Raw genomic sequence first — 21,532 nt, 5'->3', positions numbered from 1 at the left:
CTTTCTGCCAAGTGTCAAAGTTCATATACAGTGCTGTAGATCAGTGTTTACCAACCAGTGAGATAGATTCCTGGTAACATTCTTTATTAAAAAAATCTGCCTGAACATGTGTAAACCAGTGAGTCCAACGAGTCCATGAAAATCTTAAAGAGGAAGTCAAGTAAAAAAAAATGTCTTCAGATAAATATGTTATATGTGCCCCCAAACACGCCAATCTGAATAATATTGCGTATGTGTAACATAAAATAAAACAATTCAGGGTACGACCATTTTGCCAGCTGCTGTTGCCGGAAAATGGCACTAAAATTCCAGTTCAGTTCTCAAAACGAGACTTTTCCCCCTTCTTCTTTTTTTTACTCCCATCCCTAATCCCGACCCACCTGGCCACTGGAAAAGGTGCCACTGATTAACTGCGATTCATCGACTACAGCGCAATGTTTAACACCATAATCCCTTTATAGATGGCATCCAAATCACATGACCACTGTCTGTGCCTTTCCTCTTACAAGCGGATCCTTAATTTTCTGACTGACAGACTACAGGTGGTGCGTTTGAGTAAGCACATGTCATCCGCCCTCATCACTGGAGCACCCCAGGGCTGTGTGCTGAGCCCCTTGCTGTATTCCCTCTACACCAATTGCAAGACCATTTCAGGCTCAAAAATCATAATCCAGTTTGCTGACGGCACTGTTGAATCACGACTAAGATCATTTGGCAAACTGCTGCTGGGGAAACACCATAAAATTAAGACGAACAAAACAAAGACGCTCATGTGGATTTCTCCAGGAAGTAGAAAAGGAGCTTTATCCCACTCATCATATGTTGTAGCTTGGAAATCTTCGGGCACCTCAACATTTTCCAGGACCCTCTTGGTCACACAACCTCAGCACTCTGATACTGTAGGACAACTAGTCTTTACCAACTCCGATGGCTGAGAGACTCGCAGCCCCACTTTATGGTGCCCAGGGACTTTCAGACCATACTGTAGAAAGCAATTGTGTTGTGTTGATCATTCAGTGGAAAGATATAAAAGAATTTCACTCCAGCCTATACATGTATAATTAATTCAGTATATGACCAATACAGTTGAATCTTGAAACTTCTTCTTCTGCAGCAAGGGGCGGGTCTACAACCACACGCCCCCTGCGGACGGCTGATCCCTGCAATCATTAAAGCCTCTGAAGAGGACAGAGTGGTTTCACAACATGAGGGGATTGGACGGAAACATGAAGGACAATATGAACTGTGCCCGGTCTTCGTCCGATGACCTCGTCTTCTTTGTGAATGGGAAAAAGGTAAAAATGGCATTCATTTCACTTGAACATTAATTGCATTTAGTTCATTCATTTTCAGGGACCATGTGAAAAAATAACTTTTTAACCATATAATATTTTATTTCCATTTGCAAATTAAGAAAAGAAATGAAAAGTAAAATGAATATAGATTACACGCAGAAGTTCAAAAGTAAAGTACAAATTGTCCAAATGCAGTCATTTTTGTAATGTGTTAGATTAAGTGTAATGTAAAGAAATATTCATTTATTTTCTTGTTAGCATACATGAATGACCTATTCCTGTACTCATTTGAAATAAGTTAAAACACACAAAGAAGGGGATCAGATTAGATACATACTTTACTTCTTCCAACTCCCCTTTGAACATGTAAACTTATGACGACCATTTGTGTCTCGTCTTCTTTTAAATATTTTTACTTTCTGCTACATTATTTTCCCCTTACGTTTAGATGTTCAACAAACAAACATTACTCGAGTTGTATATGCAAATCTACGTACATTAATTAATGGATGGCATTTCTCATGCATCACAAAGTGCAATAGGCACGTAAATATACTTTCGGTCTCCTATATATTAACAAAGTGTATTTGTCACAAAATATTTGCAAAGATACCAAAATGAATTCCCGCACATTACTGTATGGACATTTTGTGTATTCTAAAATACAGTCCAAAGTCAAGGCTGACAGGCCTTTTCTTTTTTTATTGTTTCTTTGGACAGGGTTTTATAACTTGTGATAGTCTTAACTCGTGAACGCTGAATGTGACGGTGGTATTATTAAAAAGCAGGCAACAGTGTGGTCTGCACACAAGCCTGCAGCTGTTAATAAATAACTGCTCACATTTTGGGCTGTAACATCTGTTAAACACAATCACCCCTTAGATTTGGTTTCATCACATGTTGAGCTAATGTGTTTTTTTAGCAACTTATATTTATATTAGCAAGTTGTGTTATTCGTACTCATTGATATAAAGACGGCACACAGCAAAAATGAAAGTTTTTGTTGTTGTTGTGCAGATTGTGGAGACAAATGCAGATCCTGAAATGACTTTGCTCACCTATCTGAGGAGAAAGTGTATGTCACACAAACACACACACACACACACACACACACGCACGCTTGTGATCAGACCAGAAGCGGCAGAAATACTCACACTCTGTGCTTAAATCGAAGTGAAGATTATTGTGTAAATCCAAAAACAGTAATATTTAAGATTTGACTCCTTTATTAAAAATTCTAAAAAGTGCTCCCACCAATGTAAAAATATATTTTTACCGTCAATTTTATACAATACCCGATTTGGCACATCATTCACTCTACGATGTTGAGCGACTCAAGATTTTTCGTAGTCGATTAGAACGAAGCCGAAGTCAAGTAATCAATAATTTCGTTGATATTTTTTTCAGCCCAGTACGGCATCTCCAACCTTTGTTATGCCCTGCACCGGGTTCCAAAATGTCATGGGTCATCTTTTTTCTGGGTTTGGTCAAGTGATGTCAGTTAATAGCATAGGACGGTACAGGACAAAATGGCTGTGCCCTGAGAAGGACAGCAATGGACGAATTAATTTGCTTGATTTTTATTCCAATATTAACCACAATACTCTGCTCATCTCAATTTTCTTCATAAAGCACTTTCCGATAACCACCCTGTGTACGTGCAACGTCAACAAACAATAAAACAGGCGGGCGAGGGCGCTTGCCTAACCTTTAGCGAGAACTCATTCCAAAGAGAGGGCAGGCAACGGAAAAAGGCTCGATCCTCTCTGAGCCGCCGCTTAGTCCTTGGTACCTCCAGTAGCGTCTGGTCCGCTGACCTGAGGCACCCGGCAGGTGTGTAAGGGTGGAGAAGCTCAGAGATGTAAGGTAGGGCGAGACCTTTTAAAGATTTGAAAACAAATAAAAGAATCTTATAAAGAACTCTAACGTGTACAGGGAGCCAGTGAAGGGACGCAGCAGGAGTTATGTGCTCCCTCCTATGAGCACCAGTTAGGATGTGAGCAGTATTTTGGACCAACTGGAGGCTGTTAAAGGAGGACTGGCTGACTCCCAGATAAAATGCATCATCTGAGATGTGACAAAGGCATGGATTACAGTTTCAAAGTTGAGAATAGAGAGGCTTTACCTTTGCCAGCTGGGCTGAACAAGAGTCACGTGGATCCAAAGACCTTAACTTTAGTTTTGTTATCATTGAAATTCAAGATATTCAGTGGCATCCAGGCCTTGATATCCTCCAGACAGGACAAAAGTGGCCCCAATGAGAGAGCGTCGTCAGCGGGTCCTAGATCTGACAGTCATTTGCATAGCAGTGGAAGGAAATACCACATTTTCTTAAGATGGAACATAAGCACAGCAGATACTATGAAAAGAGCAAAGGCCCCAAAATGGAACCCTGTGGAACGGCATACGATAGTGGAGCAGTGCGATACTCAAAGGCTATTGCATATGCTTTTGTTCATTTTCATTTAAAATGTAATTTTTTTCGAGGTGAGGTGAGGTTACCAAAACACTCCATCCGTCTGCTCCTGGTCTGTCAAATTTTAGAACTCATTGTGACCCACCAATCAAAAAGTTTGCCCACCCATGTACTAGTAAAATAATTTGATTTGTGAACAAAGTGGTAGGACTAGATAAGTATTGTACTTCATCCTACTCCTACTCTACCGATCATTTTCTTTTCTTTGTTTTAATTCTGTATTTATCTTGTCATGTGTTTATATGTTCTATAGTTTTTTTTTAGATATTTTTGTGTATGAAATGATACTAAAATTGTAAACATTCTCTGTCTTTTACACAATCGTTCCTCCCTCTCACTCTTATTGTTTCGTGAGTGCGGTAATGGTCCGCATGGAAAAATGAACACCACTAAATCCTGCGATGTACCAAAAAAAAAAAAAAAATTGAGACTTGTGATTCCTACTCGAAGTTTCTTCTTTTCTTGACCGAATTTGGTTTCCCCTTCCCTGGTTGGGTGTGTTGATTGCTGATTGCTGTCAGGTGTGGGTCTGTGCAGCACTTTGAGACTCGTTTGTAATTAAGAGCTAGACCAGGGGTGGGCAAACTTTTTGATTGGCGGGCCACAATGGGTTCTAAAATTTGACAGAGGGGCTGGACCAGGAGCAGAGTGTTTTGGTAACCTCACCTCATCAGAGAAAAAAAATACATTTAATTTTAAATGAAAATGGACAAAAGCATTACAACAAAATAAATGTCTTTGACACACCACAGTATTTAGAAAATAAAACATTATCAAGGTTTATTCATTTAATTTATTTCAAGTTTGGCGCACCGGATTAAAACGTTTAACGGGCCGCATGTGGCCCCGGGCCGTAGTTTGCCCACGCCTGGGCTGGACAGGTGAACTAGACTTTAAAAATCTGTGATACAGTGAAATTGGAAAAAGTGAACCGCGATATGGCAAGGGGTGAATGTATATGTGTTCAAATGTAGTAAGCAAAAGAAAAAAGTCATCGGAAAAATAAATACTGAAGGAAAGTACAGACACTCAAAAAATCTTTATATACAATAAGCAAACATTTATACATTGTTACTTCCCATCACGAGATCCATACGCTGCGTCACATCACATCCAGTCTTAAATTGATGTTTTGCACATTTGATCATTTCTGCAGAACTAAAGGGTCACTTATTTGTTCTCTTCCTTCATCCTGTTTTATTTCATTGGCCCCGGAATCAATGCATCACACTCAGACACTCCATGAATCAATTGTTGCCTCGTGACCCTGAGGAATTTGTATGCCTCATCTAGCATTTGTGTTGTCTTTTCCTTCAGTGGGCCTACCAGGAACCAAGCTCGGTTGCGCTGAAGGTGGCTGCGGAGCGTGCACTGTGATGCTGTCCAAATGCCAACCTCACACGCAAAGCCTGCTGTATCCTGACCCCACCCCGCAGTCATGTGTTGCCATGTGACGTCGGCAACAAACTGATTTCAAGCTGATAAATTGTGACACCGAGAATAAGTCCTTAGCTCTGCTCAGTCACTTCGCCGTGAATGCCTGCCTTGCCCCCATCTGCTCCTTACATTTGGTTGCTGTGACTACCGTGGAAGGAATTGGAAATGTTGCAAAGCAGCTGCATCCTGTTCAGGTAAAGCATCACAAACTATCCTCTGACTTACCTGTAAGACTATTCAGTGCACTAGTAGAGCCACAATGTTTTACGAGTGAACTGATTTCCACGACTTCCTTCCATGACTGTGATAATCTAGTAGAATGACTAGTACAAGCCACCAGAATGACAGTCGTACTAGTTATACCAACACTGCCTTCCACTTCTGTGTGACATTTCAGCACACTATAAGAACAACAATTTCTTACTAGTGAGTTTATTTCCACTACCCTATGACATTTCTGCGCTCTCGTGGAGCGTTTGTCTTACAAGTGGGGTTTTTCCACTTCTTTATGACCGTTCAGCACACAATTACAACAACTGCATATGACTAATGAGGCAAAAAATGCTCTGTTTGACATTTTAAACACTACATTTTAACAAGTAAGAATTGTACAATGTCTCTAGCCATACCAGGAGCACACAGTTTTACCTCGTACGCAACATGTAGGGCTGAACTGGCTCTCTGGTTTACTAGGCCGATGTCCGGTGGGCCAATGTTTTTGGGGGCCAATGCACAATGTGCTGTTGACTTATTGTTTTCCTCCATTTTACCCCAAGAGACCAGCCGACCTTAAGGGGCAGTATCCCATTAATCCAATTATAAAATAGACAGCACAGCAAATAGAACCAATCAGGAGTCATGACCGAATACACATTTGATCAGAATCTAAGAAGAAAAAATTCTAAAGGGTCTTTTGAGATTTTGACATTTCATTATTGCAGTCAATGTCCGTTATATCCATTATTTTCACACCATTGCAAGCGAACAACATGGCTGAGAAGTCATTTTTTCATAAAAAAAAATCAGTTTCCTACATTGTTAAATATTTATTTGGGCGAAACCATAAACATGATTAGTGTCTTCACATAAATTCCTATAATTAGAACAAATTTGTTTCGCGACAAAATATGGATTAAACTGGAACCCCTTTGTTCTCATCAGTATTCAAGAAGTAGCTGTGAGTTTGGAGACGCCCATTTTCTTGTTTTGTATTCAGGAACGGATCGCAAAGGCCCACGGCTCGCAGTGCGGTTTCTGCACTCCGGGTATCGTCATGTCCATGTATGCTCTGCTGAGAAACAATCCCACCCCCAAAATGGCTGATGTGGAGGAAGCTTTCCAAGGTAGAGAATGCATAGGACGTTTCACCCTGACTTTACATACACCATAAACTCAGCCTTAAACAAATCCTGCGGACCCCACCTCGTTCCCCCGCCCTCTCTGCTCCCCTGGATTACAGCTCAGGGAGGGGCTATGTAATTACATGATGATAATATCTAATTGTATGCTGCATATTGTGTGCTCAATTTCAACAAAGTATTCATTTTTAGGAAACCTTTGTCGCTGCACTGGCTATCGGCCCATCCTGGAGGCCTACAAGACGTTTACTGTGGTGAGAAACAGTCCGACTAGACCAGAGTTTCCCAACATTTATTGAGCCAAGGCAGTTACAGTGGTGCCTTGAGAAACAAGTTTACGTTCATAACTCAAAACACTTGTATCTCAAATAATGTTTTCTAACTGAAATGAATAGAAATACCATTATTACATTCCTGCCCCCACCCATAAAAAACACAAAAATATGTAATGTGGTTTTTAAAAAGCAAAATAGCATTTTATATTTACTTTACAAAACCTATGGTAATAATGTAATACAATAGAAAGAATTAAAAAGTTTGCGTGCCATAATTGATTCATTGCCACGCTAGGTGTGCGTAATCTGGCCATCGGGGGGGGGGGTTGTAAAATTGTCATAAAGACTTAAGGTATTTCTCATGAGATAAAAACTCTCAGCACACATCATACAACTGGATAAAAAGGTTAACCGTATCCTTCTTTTATCCAGAATTTACGTGTTCTGTTTGTTCCTATACATTGCTGGCATAGATAGATGAACAAAACACATTATTTGGACTAAATAAATCATTTTTCCCACCAATAAGTGAAATTGTGAAATTTCCCATGACACATACGATCATTTCTCATGGCACACATTTCGAAAATCACTGGATTATACCCAATCATAGTCTGTAAATCACTCAGTTTAAGATGTGCCTTTAGGAGGGTGAATGCTGTGGGGGGAACGGCTGCTGTAGAATAAATGGCAAAGCGGACGAGAATGAGCCAGATGTGGACGTAAGTATGTCTACAATGTAAAGCTGCTGCATTATTGCAAGTGGAGTAACGGCTCGGTACATTTTTAGACGGCCTCAAGGCTGTTCAACGCTGCTGACTTTGCGCCGCTTGACCCGACGCAGGAGGTCATCTTCCCCCCTGAGCTGATGGTGAGAAACAAAACACACACGGGCAGTCACCCTGCCCTTCATCTGACATCCAGAGGTGGCAAATGTACGCTCACTCTGTACTTGAGTAGAAGTACAGATAATTGTATAAAAACAGACTGAATGGATTAATTCAACTCATTGTCTTAAATAAAAGTATAAGAAGTTCAGACTATAGAATGTACTTCAAGGAGGAATTACATTTTTTTTTTTAAAGAGTCACATTGTTGTTATCTTTTGATTGATAAGTATGCCCTGACTTTATTTAGTTCATAAAAAATAACTGTGGTGAAAGAAATCAGCTGCCCCTGGCCTATGTTGTTCCTCTAATTTGATTTGCAAGAAACCACCGCATCCGAGGAAAAAAACCTACTAGTCAAGACTGATACGGGCACATTCATAGCAGCCTAACGTTAGCCACGGCTGCAACATTAGACATTACAAAATAAAACTGATAACATTTAGCGGCATCAACATTTTGATGCGACAAGTGAAGCAACTGCATGGAGTTTAGGCTACCAAGAAATGGGTTACCATTTCATGAGTATAGATGTGGTTAAAAATAACCCTGATTTTATTTCAAATAGTTTCGAAGGAGATGAGCCAACTTTGCCCTCACCGGGGTGGCCGCAGCAAGTCACATGCATGATGTTTGGCACAGTTTCAAAACCCAAATCCATTTGACGTGGATGGCCCGTCCACCTTGATGAGGCTTTGAACTCGATCCCTGTGTTCAAAGTCGGCGACGTTACCCACTGAGCCATCGGCAGCAATAACAATGTTGAATGAAATTTACTTCAATTCCAGTACACCGGCAACCAGCTTAAGCCCTTCACGCCCCCCAAATACAATTTTCAACGCATGCAGCTGAGTCGAAATAATTAACACAAGGTTAGGTTAAAGTAAAGCAAACTGCTAAAAATTCGCATCTAATCAGCAAGTGCGTTAGGAAAACAATGCAGCATTCTTTCTGTGCGAACTTTCACCCGAGTCTTTCTACTTTGAAGTATTTATATCTCTACTTCAGCACTGAGTGTGATTCCTTTCTCTTTTTTACATGTCTACACTTTTGCTCCATGTAGTCCCTAAGCAAAAATCAGAAGACTCGCTCACTGCAGTTTAGCAGCGACAGGGCAATGTGGCTGCAGCCTGCCAACTTGGACGAGTTCCTCAGTCTGAAATGGAAACATCCTGATGCCCGAGTGGTGGTGGGAAACACCGAAGTGGGTGCGTGTTAACTCTCATGCACTCAAACACACACATCCACTCAAATTTTAACCTGTGCGGGTGTGTGATTGTGTAGGTATTGAAGTAAAGTTCAAGAACATGTTATATCCAGTCATTCTGGCTCCAGCCTTCATTCCGGAACTCCACAAAGTGACACACACTGATGAAGGTGACCACTGAGGCAAATTGTGACTCTCAACTAATGAAAACGGATCAAAAAATGTTATAAAAACAAGTTGGTGTGGTTCACGCTTGCAGGTATCGTGTTTGGTGCGGCGTGCACTCTCACCCAAGTGGGTGATGTCCTGAAACAGGCCGTGGAGGAGCGTCCTCCTCACCAGACGCAAGTCTTTCTCGCCGTCCTGGAACAGTTACGGTGGTTTGCGGGTCTGCAGATACGCAACGTTGCGGTGAGCGTGTAGCTAGCCTTGCATTTGACAACTACAAATTCGTACTTGAAAAGCCACTTGGACACAAGTCCTGATCTGTCTTTTTCCACAAACCAACAATGTTACACCGCACAACTAAACACAATTATTTAACAAGTTATACATCCATACAATGCTCACGGTCACACAGGAGACATTGCTAGCATGGCAGAAATGAGGCATAAAATATGACCAAAGTCATCAAATTGACATTTATTTGAGGAAAACCTTCAAACTTAGACAGTATTATATTTAATTTGTCATTTACTTCTAAAAGCCAGAGGGAGCAACAGCAGAGGGATTTTGCGGGCATTCATCAAATGTTTGTGTTTGATGCATTTCAGGCTATTGGTGGGAACATCATGACTGCCAGCCCCATATCAGACCTCAATCCAGTTTTTATGGCGGCCAGCTGCAAACTCACACTGATGGACAAAGGTAACGTGTTATTATTAAAACGGCATCATGTTTTGAAAGATTTTGGAGTATTTGTTTCACATTCATCGTAAGTATGCTTTTTCCTCACTAAAAAGGCATTTTGTGAGTTTTTCCCCCCTCACTGATTCCATTCACACTCCTGTAGGATATTACTTCTCAGAAAAAAAGTGGCAAGTGTGCAGTAGAACAATAACAACACACTAGAAGCAGTAGTATGACAAGGTTATATAGTGCAGCAATAGAGACAAGGGCACACTAGTAGAAAGACTTAGAAAGACATACTAGTGCAGGTGTGGGCAAACTACGGGCCTGGGGCCACATGCGGCCCGTTAAACGTTTTAATCCGGCCCGCCAAACTTGAAAAAAATTAAATGAATAAACCTTGTTGATGTTTTATTTTCTAAATACTGTGTTTTTTCAAATACATATATATATTGTTGAAATAATTTGTGCACTTTCATTTAAAATTAAATGAGGTGAGGTTACCAAACCAATCCATCCATCTGCTCCTGGTCCGGCCCCTTTGTCAAATTTTAGAACCCATTGTGGCCCGCCATTCAAAAGGTTTGCCCACCCCTGCTCTATTGAAATGCTCATGTCTTAATATTGTCAAGAATGTCCCAAATTCTCCTGACAGGATTCCATAAACGCAGACTCAGATAATATTTGACAAAAAATATTACATTAGAAATTGCTCTAAATTGACAAAGCCGTTGGTCAGAATCAACCAGGATGAAAACGAGAAACCAAAAATGCATGCAAAAGCCAAGGAAAAATCCCAATGAAAATTGCTTGTCGCAGAACGACAAGGAAATCCAAAACAAATGATACAAACTTAACACTAGAAAGCAGAACGCTACTTACATGAGCGAGGCAAAAACATGGCAAAAGAATACGTGGTTTGAAGCGGCTAGAAAATTCAAGCACTTGGATGCAGCGTCTTGAGCAAGAAAAATAATATGGCATCAGGTGTTTGTTTGGCAGTCCTCAAATAGTCTTGTAATCATGATGCACACCGAGTAGGAGGTAGCGCTTTCTACTCTTGATGAGCCTGATGCGTGATGGGTGCGCCCCTGGAGGGAACACCTTCCACAAAATACAAACAAAACAGAAACATGACATTAATGAATATTTTTCTTTCCCCATTAGATGGCAGTCGTGTGGTTCAGATGGACGACGGTTTCTTTGTGGGTTACAGGAGAACTGTGCTGCGACCACATGAAATCCTGCTGTCCATCGAGATTCCCTATAGCAAGAAGGTACATGCGTCCCGAAGACCGTCTGGAACCCTGAAACTACAGTCGAAATCAAAAAGGATAAACAAGAATTCGATTAAAAGAGTGAACATGTATCAATCGGTCGCCTGGCGGATGTGTAGTTTTTGGCGCGCAGAAATACAGATACGTAACAGATTAAAAAAAAAAAATTCTGGTGCAAATAAAAGTACTGATTCCTCTCCTATGAAAAGTAAAAATGACTTACAAATGTCTTAATGTAAAAAGAGAACAACTACGCTATCACATAACAAGTTACCCATTCGTAATTCTCCAATCACTTCTGTTGCCGATGTTTCTGCTTGCCGTCCCTAGAATCAGTTTGTCTCAGCGTTCAAACAATCACCTCGCCGGGAGGACGACATCAGCATCGTCACAGCGGCGATGAGTGTAGTGTTCACACCTGGCACGTGCGTTGTGGAGGATTTGAGGCTAAGCTATGGCGGCATGGCAGCAACCACAGTGCTTGCAAAAAATACGGCAAGCAAACTGCTGGGAAGGTAACAAGCATAAAGAAAATGAATCGAGGAAAGAAGAGAGAATAGAAAACCCTTTGATGTCATCCAGATGTTGGGGGGAAGAGTTGCTGGAAGAAGCTTGCTCCTCATTGGCAGAGGAGTTGACCCTCGATCCCTCCGCACCAGGGGGCATGGTGACATACCGACGAACTCTTACCCTCAGCCTATTCTACAAGTTCTACCTGACAGTGCAGCAAAAGCTCCAAGGGAAGGTAACCAATGTGTGACTTAGAAAATGCAATTCAAGCACCTCAAATTTCAAGTCTTCGTCTTCTTGTCACATGATATAGTCGCACATTAGACACTTGAGATAAAGTCAGATGTAGTTGTTGTGTCACTTATCTTGAGTTGAATTGTTTTAGCCAAACAAGTCCCAAGTCTTAAAACTGGCAACGAAAGTCAAACCTGAATCAAGCCATGTGACTTTAGTCCCCCACCTGTGGTGACTCGTTTCCTTACACCGCATCCGTCAAATCAAACATCTGTGAAAGATTGAACTTGAGCTTGGTTGTCTGTCAGGGTCTGAACGTAGAAGAAGTCAGATCTGATTTCCTGAGTGCAATAGAGCCTTACCATCAAGAGACGCCATCCAGCGTTCAGATCTACCAGGTACAATCGACACCTGCCATTTTTTCGCATGTTCCACGAGACATGTCAGTAAACAACGAATGAACGCTTTCATCTGCAGGAGGTGCCGCAGGCCCAGAACCAAGATGATGTGCTGGGCCATCCCGTCATGCACCTCTCAGCTCTGAAGCAGGCGACGGGTGAGGCGGTGTACTGCGACGACATCCCACTGTTTGAGAACGAGGTCTACTTGGCACTCGTTACGAGCAGCAAGGCGCATGCTCGCATCCTGTAAGGCTCGAGTTATTCTCCTGCTCACACATGTACAACAGCTGGCCGTGACCATTTTTGGTTTTCCCCAAAGCAATATTTTGAAACATCAGCATAAAAGCAAATTGAAGTGAATTATTCAAGAGACACCTCATCAATTTGCTGAATATATTTTTTGGAATCACTTCACAAGCGTTGGTTTGCGTCACAGCTCCATTGATTCGTCAGCCGCCGAGTGTTCGCCCGGGTTCATTTGCTGCGTCTTTGCTGACGACATTCCTGGCAGCAACACCACCGGGTTGATGCACGATGAGACCGTCTTTGCGGATAGCGAGGTAGCTTTCGTTCTCGTCACTCGCAAGCATCGCATTATGATCCGGCTGTTCGGGTGTCACTTCTCGTCATAGGTCACATGTGTGGGCCACATCATTGGCGCCGTTGTGGCGGACACTCAGCTTCATGCTCAGCGAGCCGCCAAAGCCATCAGAATCCAGTATGAGGAGCTGCAGCCTATTGTCACCATACAGGTTAGAACACCTGCGGCCTGATTTCCTGAGATCCCAACAAGAAGACACTGAGTTGCATTTACTCACGAACAGATTATGCCCGCAGTTGCCGACAGGCGACCATTATATTTAAAAGAGGATTTGCACTTTTGAAAACTCTGAAAATGAGCAAAATGTAGTTTGAATTCATGCAACTGCAAGACTTTGTGGCAAAGGCAAAAAAATAAAAAAATATTACTGAGTTACAAAAACAAAACAATCCATCGCTCCGATAATTTCAGGGATGGCAGTGACTGCATAGAAGTCATGAATTGTTTGATTCAACTCCTCTCAAATGCATGCAGATTGGATTTATTTGCCCAACCTATCGTAACATTGCAATTAAAAATAGGGACAGAAAACAAAACAGTTTCCGCAGATGCCAAAACCGATTGTCGCAGTGCGCTGAAATGACACAGATGCGAGCAAAGGCCGAGTTGAAATGAATTTTGGTTACATGGCATATAACTCCTTCTTGTGAGTCCGCTCTAAAATCATCATCCAGAAGCTCTAAAATTTCATTAATGAGTAGTTCCTTTATCAGATTAAAATTTGTTTTGCGGCCTTTCAAACATGTTCTTCTGAAAAGCTTCTGGTCTGCTTGACAGGAAGCCATAGCCGCCCAGTCCTTCTATCAGCCAATTCGAAAACTCCAGAAGGGAGACTTGGAGGCAGGATTCAAACAGGCAGACCATGTCCTGGAAGGTGTACTTGTCAGCTCGTGAATGCAAACGGTCATGATACAACTGTTCACATTACTGACTGACTGCCCGGCAGGTGAGCTGCACATCGGCGGTCAAGAACATTTCTACCTGGAGACCAACGTGACAGTGGCTGTCCCTCGAGGGGAAGACAACGAAATGGAGCTCTTTATCTCCACTCAGAATCCCACCGAGACACAGGTGAGGGCATACTTGGTAAAAAATAAAATATTTGATCAAGGCTTTAATTGTTTGCATGTCAGTCTCTGGCGGCCAAGGCATTGGGCGTCCCTGCCAACAGGGTGGTTGTCCGAGTAAAAAGGATGGGTGGAGGCTTCGGTGGGAAAGAGAGTCGGACCTCCTTACTATCCACTGTGGTTTCTGTGGCAGCACACAAGTACGTCAATCAGGCAATTTCTATTCAGGCTTGTAGATTCATACAGATATTTTTCTGCATGTGCACCAGGCTACGACGACCTGTCAGGTGCATGCTGGACAGAGATGAAGACATGTTGATCACTGGAGGAAGACACCCATTCTATGGAAAATATAAGGTACAGAGCAGGCGTGGGCAAGCTATGGCCCGGGGGCCACATGCGGCCCGTTAAACGTTTTAATCTGGTCCGCCGAACTTGAAAAAAATGAAATGAATACACCTTGTTAATGTTTTATTTTCAAAATACTGTGGTTTTTCAAAGACATATATATTGTTGTAATGTTTTTGTTCGCTTTCATTGAAAATTAAATGTACTTTGTTCCTCCGATGAGGTGAGGTGACCAAAAAACTCCATCCATCTGCTCCTGGTCCGGCCCCACTGTCAAATTTTAGAACCCATTGTGGCCCGCCAATCAAAACGTTTGCCCACCCCAGGTTCAGAGGGACTATTTCAAGGCACTTAATATATTGACCCGGCAGGAATTACACTTCTCAATATAACAATCCTGCACATGTGGACACAATTGTTGGTACTGCTTATCCTAATGAAAGAAAAAAACAGTGGCCACAAAAATAACTTAAAGAATCTTTCCAGCCAAATGGCCCATTTTTCACTAACAAGCTCAATTCATAAATATTTTTTATCAGGAAACTGAAATGAGTTATTTTCTTTTTTTATCCACTCATTTTGGAGAAATTAAGAAATAAGCGATGACTTGAAAAACGCCTACTTTTAATGAAAAGTATGGCGGCGCCTCCCTCAGCTCTCTCCATGTTTCGCTCAAGTCATTGAAGGGACCGATTACAAACTCTCCATTGGGGATTATTGTACTTTCATTGCTTATAACGTCCAAAGACGGTGATCAATTGGCAGCAGAATTCATGTGGACATCCCTATGTATGACCACTTCAAGGAGGTGATCACATGAGCTCACGTTTGACGTCAATAAATCCAAACCATCGTGCAGAAAACTTTTATACCTTCACAGGTTGAAGTGGACAAGAGTAGTAATGTGCATATTACGTCGCTTGCCTCTCTGCTGTGACATAGACGTTGAAACCGGAAACAAATAACAAGCCATGCTTGTTTCTGTTTTGTTTGTCATAAATCTCATCACAAAAAAAAAAAAAAAAACTTGAATCACTACATTCTTTTGGGGGGGATCAGTTTAGGACTGATGTCATTTTCACACGCAAACCAATTTTAAAAATGCCAACGTTAATATCAATCAAGCGTCCCTTTAAATCTGACAAAAGTAAATCTGTGGTAGCCATTGAAAATCACACATGTTTTTGAAGTATGGATAAAAAGAATAATAAAAAACAAATGTGGAAAAAGGCCTGCACAAAAATGAATACCTTCAAACTGTGACACGGCTTAGCAGATATTTGCTGCTCCCGATATCACAGGTTTGCAGGCTCGGACACCAGATTTTCATAAGTGATGTTCTCCTGGTTGCTATGAATCTGTTCCAGCCTTCTGGCCAAAATAACAAGATTTTTTCATGTGTTTTTAATGGGAAAAATAATTCTCTACAATATTTTTCAACGCCCATCCCTCCAACAAAAGCTCTTCAACAATCCCCTTCCTCCTCCAGGTGGGGTTTCTGAAGAGCGGGAAGTTGGTCGCCCTGGATGTGTCATTCTACAGCAATAGTGGCAACTCCCGTGACCTCTCTCTGCCAGTGAGTATTCCTCATCACACATGTCCGTGATGATGCATTTACAGTTCCCTTGATTGTACTTTTGTCGTTGAGGTCATGGAGCGGGCTCTGTTACATATGGAAAACTCGTACAGCATTCCAAACGTGCATGGTCGCGGCTTTTTATGCCGAACAAACCTGGCATCAAATACAGCCTTCCGAGGCTTTGGAGGTCCCCAAGGCATGATGGTTGCTGAGAGCTGGATAAATGACGTGGCTCAGAGCCTGGGTTGGCCGGCTGACGAGGTCCGTGAACTTCTTGAATAAAAATTGCAAGCTTGTGGGAAGGGATTGTGCTGTCACATTCTGTCCTCTTGCAGGTTCGACGAATCAACCTGTATCAGCAAGGTGATGTGACACCATTCAACCAAGTCCTGGAACAGTCTACTTTGGATCTCTGCTGGGACGAATGCCTCTCCCGCTCACGCTACCGGGAGAGGCAAGCTGCTGCCGAGCTCTACAACAGGTGGGCTAGGCTTTAGAGAAGGCTTAAAAAGTTGAAACAAGTCGATATCTTTGTGCCAGGCAGAACCGATGGACCAAACGAGGCATTGCCATCATACCAACAAAGTTCGGAATCAGCTTCACCGCTCTCTTTCTAAACCAGGTAGGGTAAATGTAGGCTCTGGCCTTCCTGTTTGGAATTTTCATGTTTTCATTTCAATTTTAAGAATTAGTATGATTTGTCAAGTTAAGTGATTCGTCGTGGTTTATTATCAGAAATTTGGTAAGCGCTTACTGGCCATCAAATTCAATTTGTATGTATTTGTCATATTTTTTGGTAAGAGTCAAAAATCATATAATTGATTTATTTATTTTTTTTTTGCACATTCAAGGGAGAGTTTGTCACATTTAAACCATTTGTCAATTTCACAAACGTCTTTGTTTATAATTACTGTACTGAGGTGAGAGGATGATGGTTGTTTGAGTACATATGCCCTGTGATTGTCCGTGTGCATGCTTGTGACATAGTAAATATGTTGTCGGCCCAGACTGGCTGTTGCCGACGGCACATGGCCAAAAGTTCATTTCATCCTACGCTGGATGAGTGGAGGAGCAAAATTTCAGCTTCGAACACTTCAAATGTGCTGCGGGTTCCACAGCTGCACTTGACCGTGCTAACTGTATTGGCGATATACGTAAACTCACACCACAGAGAACGCTGAGCATGCCTTCGGTCTGTACGTAGCAGAACTTAATAATGAAAATTTTTCATGGTAGAATTCCCCCCCCCTCCAGTTTGTAAATGGATGGTCAGATGCATCAAACAATGGATGCTCACAATAAAACAAAGCTTTGATGGACATTTATACTGTGTTGAAAGGCTGGAGCGCTCGTCCACATATACACAGACGGGTCGGTGCTGCTGACTCATGGTGGGACAGAAATGGGACAGGGACTCCACACCAAGATGGTTCAGGTAGTTTACAGACCGAAGAGGAACTGCGGTTATTTAGGAATTAGAATTTGAACAAATTCTCTCATTCCAGGTTGCCAGTCGGGTTCTTGGTATTCCCTGCTCCAAGATCCACATATCGGAGACCAGCACCCAAACTGTCCCTAACACAAGTCCGACTGCGGCTTCGGCCTCGTCGGACCTCAATGGAGCTGCTGTGAGAAATGCCTGCCAGCTCCTCAATGAGCGCCTTGAACCCTACAAGAACAAAAACCCCAAAGGATCATGGGAAGACTGGGTAAGGATCATTTTGAGCATTACTTAGCTGCACTGTTTGCTCCCATTGAGTTGCAGCCTGTGTGTTTCAGGTCAAAGCAGCGTACTTCGACAGAGTCAACCTGAGTGCCAATGGCTTTTACAAGTGGGTCCGTGTTTGAGCTGTCCGCCATAGTCATTTTGATTAGTCCAGTGTCACTGTAAGATGTTTTGTGTCAGGACTCCAGAAATAGGATACGACTTTGAAACCAACTCTGGCCGAGCATTCAACTATTTCAGTTATGGGGTCGCCTGTTCTGAAGTGGAGGTCGACTGTTTGACTGGAGCTCACAAGGTCACAAAGACAATGCTTTCCTACATTTTATTTACCTTTATATACTATATGATGTGTCGCTCTATCACAAACCTGTCGACTAATAATAATAATAATAATAATAATTAAAATAAATAATAATAATAATAATACATTCACTTTGGACACGCCTTTCGAGATCCTCAAAGACACGATCGATCAATAAACTCCAGTAAAAACAGAATTATCCAAAGTAAGTGTCGCGGGTTCCTTTTTGACCTCCTCCAAAACAAATGGCGTAGCCAGAATATGTGCAACAGTGAGGTTTATTGTGCAGCCCTTCCAAAGTGCAACACAGTGAAAAGTCCCCAATAAGTCCAAAAACCCAGAAAAAGTGACACTATAGTAATTTACAAAAATAAGGGTGTCTATCTATATATTTACAAAACCACTGAATGGAGTTCAACCACAACTATCATGTCAGCTACGTTGCAAACTGCGACACTGTCTCGCTCTCCAGTACTACCTTCACTGCAGCACCTCTCATCCCCCTCTTTCCAAACAACTCACTCTATATATGATTCGCCCCTCCCCTTGGGCATCAGCTGACATAATTGTCGCGCGAAACAAACATATTTAAGAAACGCGGAAGCTCCCCCGCTGTTTGGTCTTCCTCTATGTCGTGTTATGTCGTGTCTGTTGTCTTCCGCGTCTCGTGACTGGTGAGTGTTAAATTGAACGTCCACGCGTGTGTGTGTCCATGTATGCTTCCATTCATAATAAAACTACCAAGTGTGCACCCTCGGTCGCTCTATTAAAACAGAGACTGACGTGGTATTGATGTGGTGCCAGGTGGGTGCGTATGTATTACACGGGATGGAATTGAATGCATCAGTATGGGAATGTGCAGTGCATGCGTGTGCGCATTTGCGTCCCCGGGACCATCCTGTACCGTCCTTATTGACGGAGCTGCTCCGTCACAGTAAGTAAGAAAATTTAATTACAAATAATAATAAAAGAAGAATGAAAATGATGCTGTGCCGTCACAGTGAGTAGGCAATCTTTTTTTCACAAGAATATGTTCGATAGCAGCTCCACTAGTTGAAACATAGCGTTCTAAATAATATTGCGTTTGTGGAATATGAGTGAAGCAATAAAATCCACCCATTTTTGTACATCTGAGAGACGGACATTTTGTCACTTGTCGACTGAAAATAACATCACCGTCGATCAGGGCTCAGCAAATGACCAAACATGGCTCAGATTCAATAAACAGGTGAGCCGTGATTGGTCGCTACCTGAGCTCTGAGTAACTGTAATGTCATTTTCAGTTGACAAAAGTGACAAAATGGCCACCCAGTGAAATGGCTGAAAACAACCGGATTTCGTTGTTAACTCATATTCCATAAAATCAATATTAATTAGAATTAGAATTGCCAAGCTGGGGTGCAGAGCTGCTGAAGGCTGGGCAGAATTTTATTTGTAAATCTGTTATATTTAAATGAGGCTATCTATTGCTATTCTTCTGGGAAAAGACATATCAACAAAATCTGTTGTGTTTTGGTAGCTGTTTTGGATTTAATAGATCAACCTTACGAAATATATCTTTTCAAAATTAATTTGGAGGGTGTTTACCAGTTCCCCCCTGTTTTTCATAGAAAACGCATATTGGATGCTTATCGGGGTTTTTGAAAAATCATTTTGGGGTTAAAATTAAATTAATGTTCATATTTTTTTCGATGCATTTCAACGCGTGTCAATTGTACGCACAATTTATATATTCGCAGGGTCCTCTGTACATCAGTCTGACATTATACTTGTGCTTAATTTAGAACCTGAGCACTACCATTGTAATGGACGTTGGCGTTAGCCTCAATCCTGCAATAGACATCGGACAAGTACGTTTGCAAGTCAACAAATTCAAGATGTTTTATTCTCGCATGGAGCTGCAATGCTGTCTATTTGTCTTCAGGTGGAGGGGGCATTCATGCAGGGTCTGGGTCTTTTTACCCTGGAGGAGCTTCACTATTCCCCCAAGGGCGTCCTCCTCACTCGGGGGCCGGGTTCTTACAAGATCCCAGCCTTTGGTGACATTCCTTCTAAGCTAACTGTGTCGTTGCTTCGTGACGCAGTCCACGACAAGGCCATCTTCGCCTCCAAGGTACCTGGAAACTTGAGCCATATGACTCAACTTGCTGAGTTTATGACTTGGTTGGCAAAACTTAAAGACTTGACATTTACTTGGCATTCATGAGACTTGACATTGACTTGAATTCCGTGACTTGACGAGATTTGGAAATCTACTCTTAAAATAAAGCCGAACTGTACTTTCAGTCACTGGGCTTCGATGATGAATGTGATGTGTTCTCTTCATCAGGCTGTGGGTGAGCCTCCTTTGTTCCTCGCTTCATCCGTTTTCTTTGCCATCAAAGATGCTATTAGTGCAGCTCGGGCCGAGTCGGGCATCACAGGCCCATTCAGGTTGGACAGCCCCGCCTCTGCAGAGCGGATACGCGATGCTTGCAACGACCGCTTCACCAAAATGGTAAAAAGATTTTGAATTCTTCAGCAGAAAGAATGGATTTTACGTTTGTTTTGGAAATCAGTAACAGTAGATCTTTGTGTGGCAGTGTCCCCCTGCAGACCCTGGGACCTTCCGACCTTGGTCTGTCCAAGTCTGAATATGTTGGAAAACTGAACCACAGGCCACCAGATGGAGAAGCACATATTCAAGAACTCAGCTGAATATAATGTCCATAGGATTAATAATCGGAAAAGACCTTCCCGCCACACTACAAGTGATTTTTGTGACACAAATTATCGCAGCACTTTAAAATCAATCTGAACATTGTGTGATTGTCAGTGTTGGGCAAGTTACTTCCATAATGAAATATATTACGTATTACTAGTTACTTGCATATGAAAGTAATAACTTTCTTGACAATATTACTGTCTTTGCAGAGTAACTAGTTACACAAGTTTAAGTTACTTTTAAATGACTTTAAAAAATGATCAGCATTCATTTATTTAATTAATGAAAAGGAAAATGGTAAATTTGTGACCATACTGTAGCTGATAAAGTTTACTTGTAATGAGGATGGTTAAGTATTTTGTGTGGGCTATATTAAATATTTTGACTATCAATAAGATGTATTTATTAATATAAATATTGAAACTAATATTTAGTAAATAGTGGTAGTAGTAAGTAAATAGTCCCACACTGTAAACCATGAATTAAATTATCAACATACTCAAATAAATTTACACACAAATAATAGATGACATAAAATTGACAATTGGTCTAAGAAAACAGGTAGGTAGGTATAGGCAGGGTTGGATGGATGGATGGATAGATAGATAGTTTGTTTTTTTTTAATCATTTTTTTTAAATGGCGCAAAATTCAATTTCAAAATTCAGTTAGTTATAATTCACTGTACTACATCAAGACAAAGGTTTACAAGTGAATCCAACATAAACGAGCGCATCCGACTGGAGTTGCCGTGGTGAGACGTCATCGGCCCCCAAACGTCTTTGCCTTTGCCCTTTTTTATTACTAACAGCCAATCAGAATGACCAATGTTTTACATACTGCCGATGGCCAAAATTCATTAAAATCGTATCTAAAAAGCGCAATGACTCTTATTTCTTCGCAATGTATTTTCAGCTTTTTACTTATAGATGTTTTGCCGCTTATATTTTGAGAGTATGTTTTGCATTTTATTTTATGAAACAATGATAGTCATTGGTGACA

General features: G+C 41.6%; 1 protein-coding gene across 2 annotated transcripts; it reads left to right on the top strand.

Annotated features, from left to right (window-relative positions):
• The first annotated feature begins 1,202 nt into the window (after nt 1–1,202).
• Nucleotides 1,203–21,410, top strand: xdh (xanthine dehydrogenase). 2 transcript variants are annotated; one of them, XM_088290649.1, is made up of 35 exons: nt 1,203–1,295; nt 2,313–2,370; nt 5,089–5,185; nt 5,294–5,402; nt 6,425–6,551; nt 6,759–6,820; nt 7,489–7,563; nt 7,632–7,712; nt 8,792–8,936; nt 9,013–9,105; nt 9,195–9,346; nt 9,709–9,802; nt 10,952–11,061; nt 11,392–11,576; nt 11,644–11,806; nt 12,114–12,203; nt 12,283–12,452; nt 12,643–12,766; nt 12,839–12,958; nt 13,585–13,681; nt 13,754–13,878; nt 13,941–14,074; nt 14,144–14,231; nt 15,712–15,798; nt 15,871–16,062; nt 16,137–16,282; nt 16,342–16,423; nt 17,141–17,236; nt 17,307–17,510; nt 17,581–17,633; nt 17,708–17,822; nt 19,613–19,678; nt 19,753–19,941; nt 20,158–20,325; nt 20,411–21,410. In XM_088290649.1, the coding sequence occupies exons 1-35, from the start codon at nt 1,206–1,208 to the stop codon at nt 20,459–20,461; spliced, it is 4,038 nt and encodes a 1,345-aa protein (XP_088146775.1). In that variant the 5' UTR covers nt 1,203–1,205; the 3' UTR covers nt 20,462–21,410. The 2 variants fall into 2 exon arrangements, with proteins under 2 accessions (XP_088146775.1, XP_088146776.1); XM_088290650.1 differs by lacking the exons at nt 19,613–19,678; nt 19,753–19,941; nt 20,158–20,325; nt 20,411–21,410 and having other exon boundaries at nt 17,677–17,816.
• The last annotated feature ends 122 nt before the right edge of the window (nt 21,411–21,532 follow it).

The sequence above is a fragment of the Idiotropiscis lumnitzeri genome, chromosome 3 (genome assembly GCF_059441095.1).
Source record: "Idiotropiscis lumnitzeri isolate Australia: NSW breed Sydney's pygmy pipehorse chromosome 3, RoL_Ilum_1.0, whole genome shotgun sequence".
Lineage (NCBI taxonomy): Eukaryota > Metazoa > Chordata > Actinopteri > Syngnathiformes > Syngnathidae > Idiotropiscis > Idiotropiscis lumnitzeri.
Note: the sequence above shows the minus strand (reverse complement) of the source record. Positions and strands in the feature narration are given on the sequence as shown.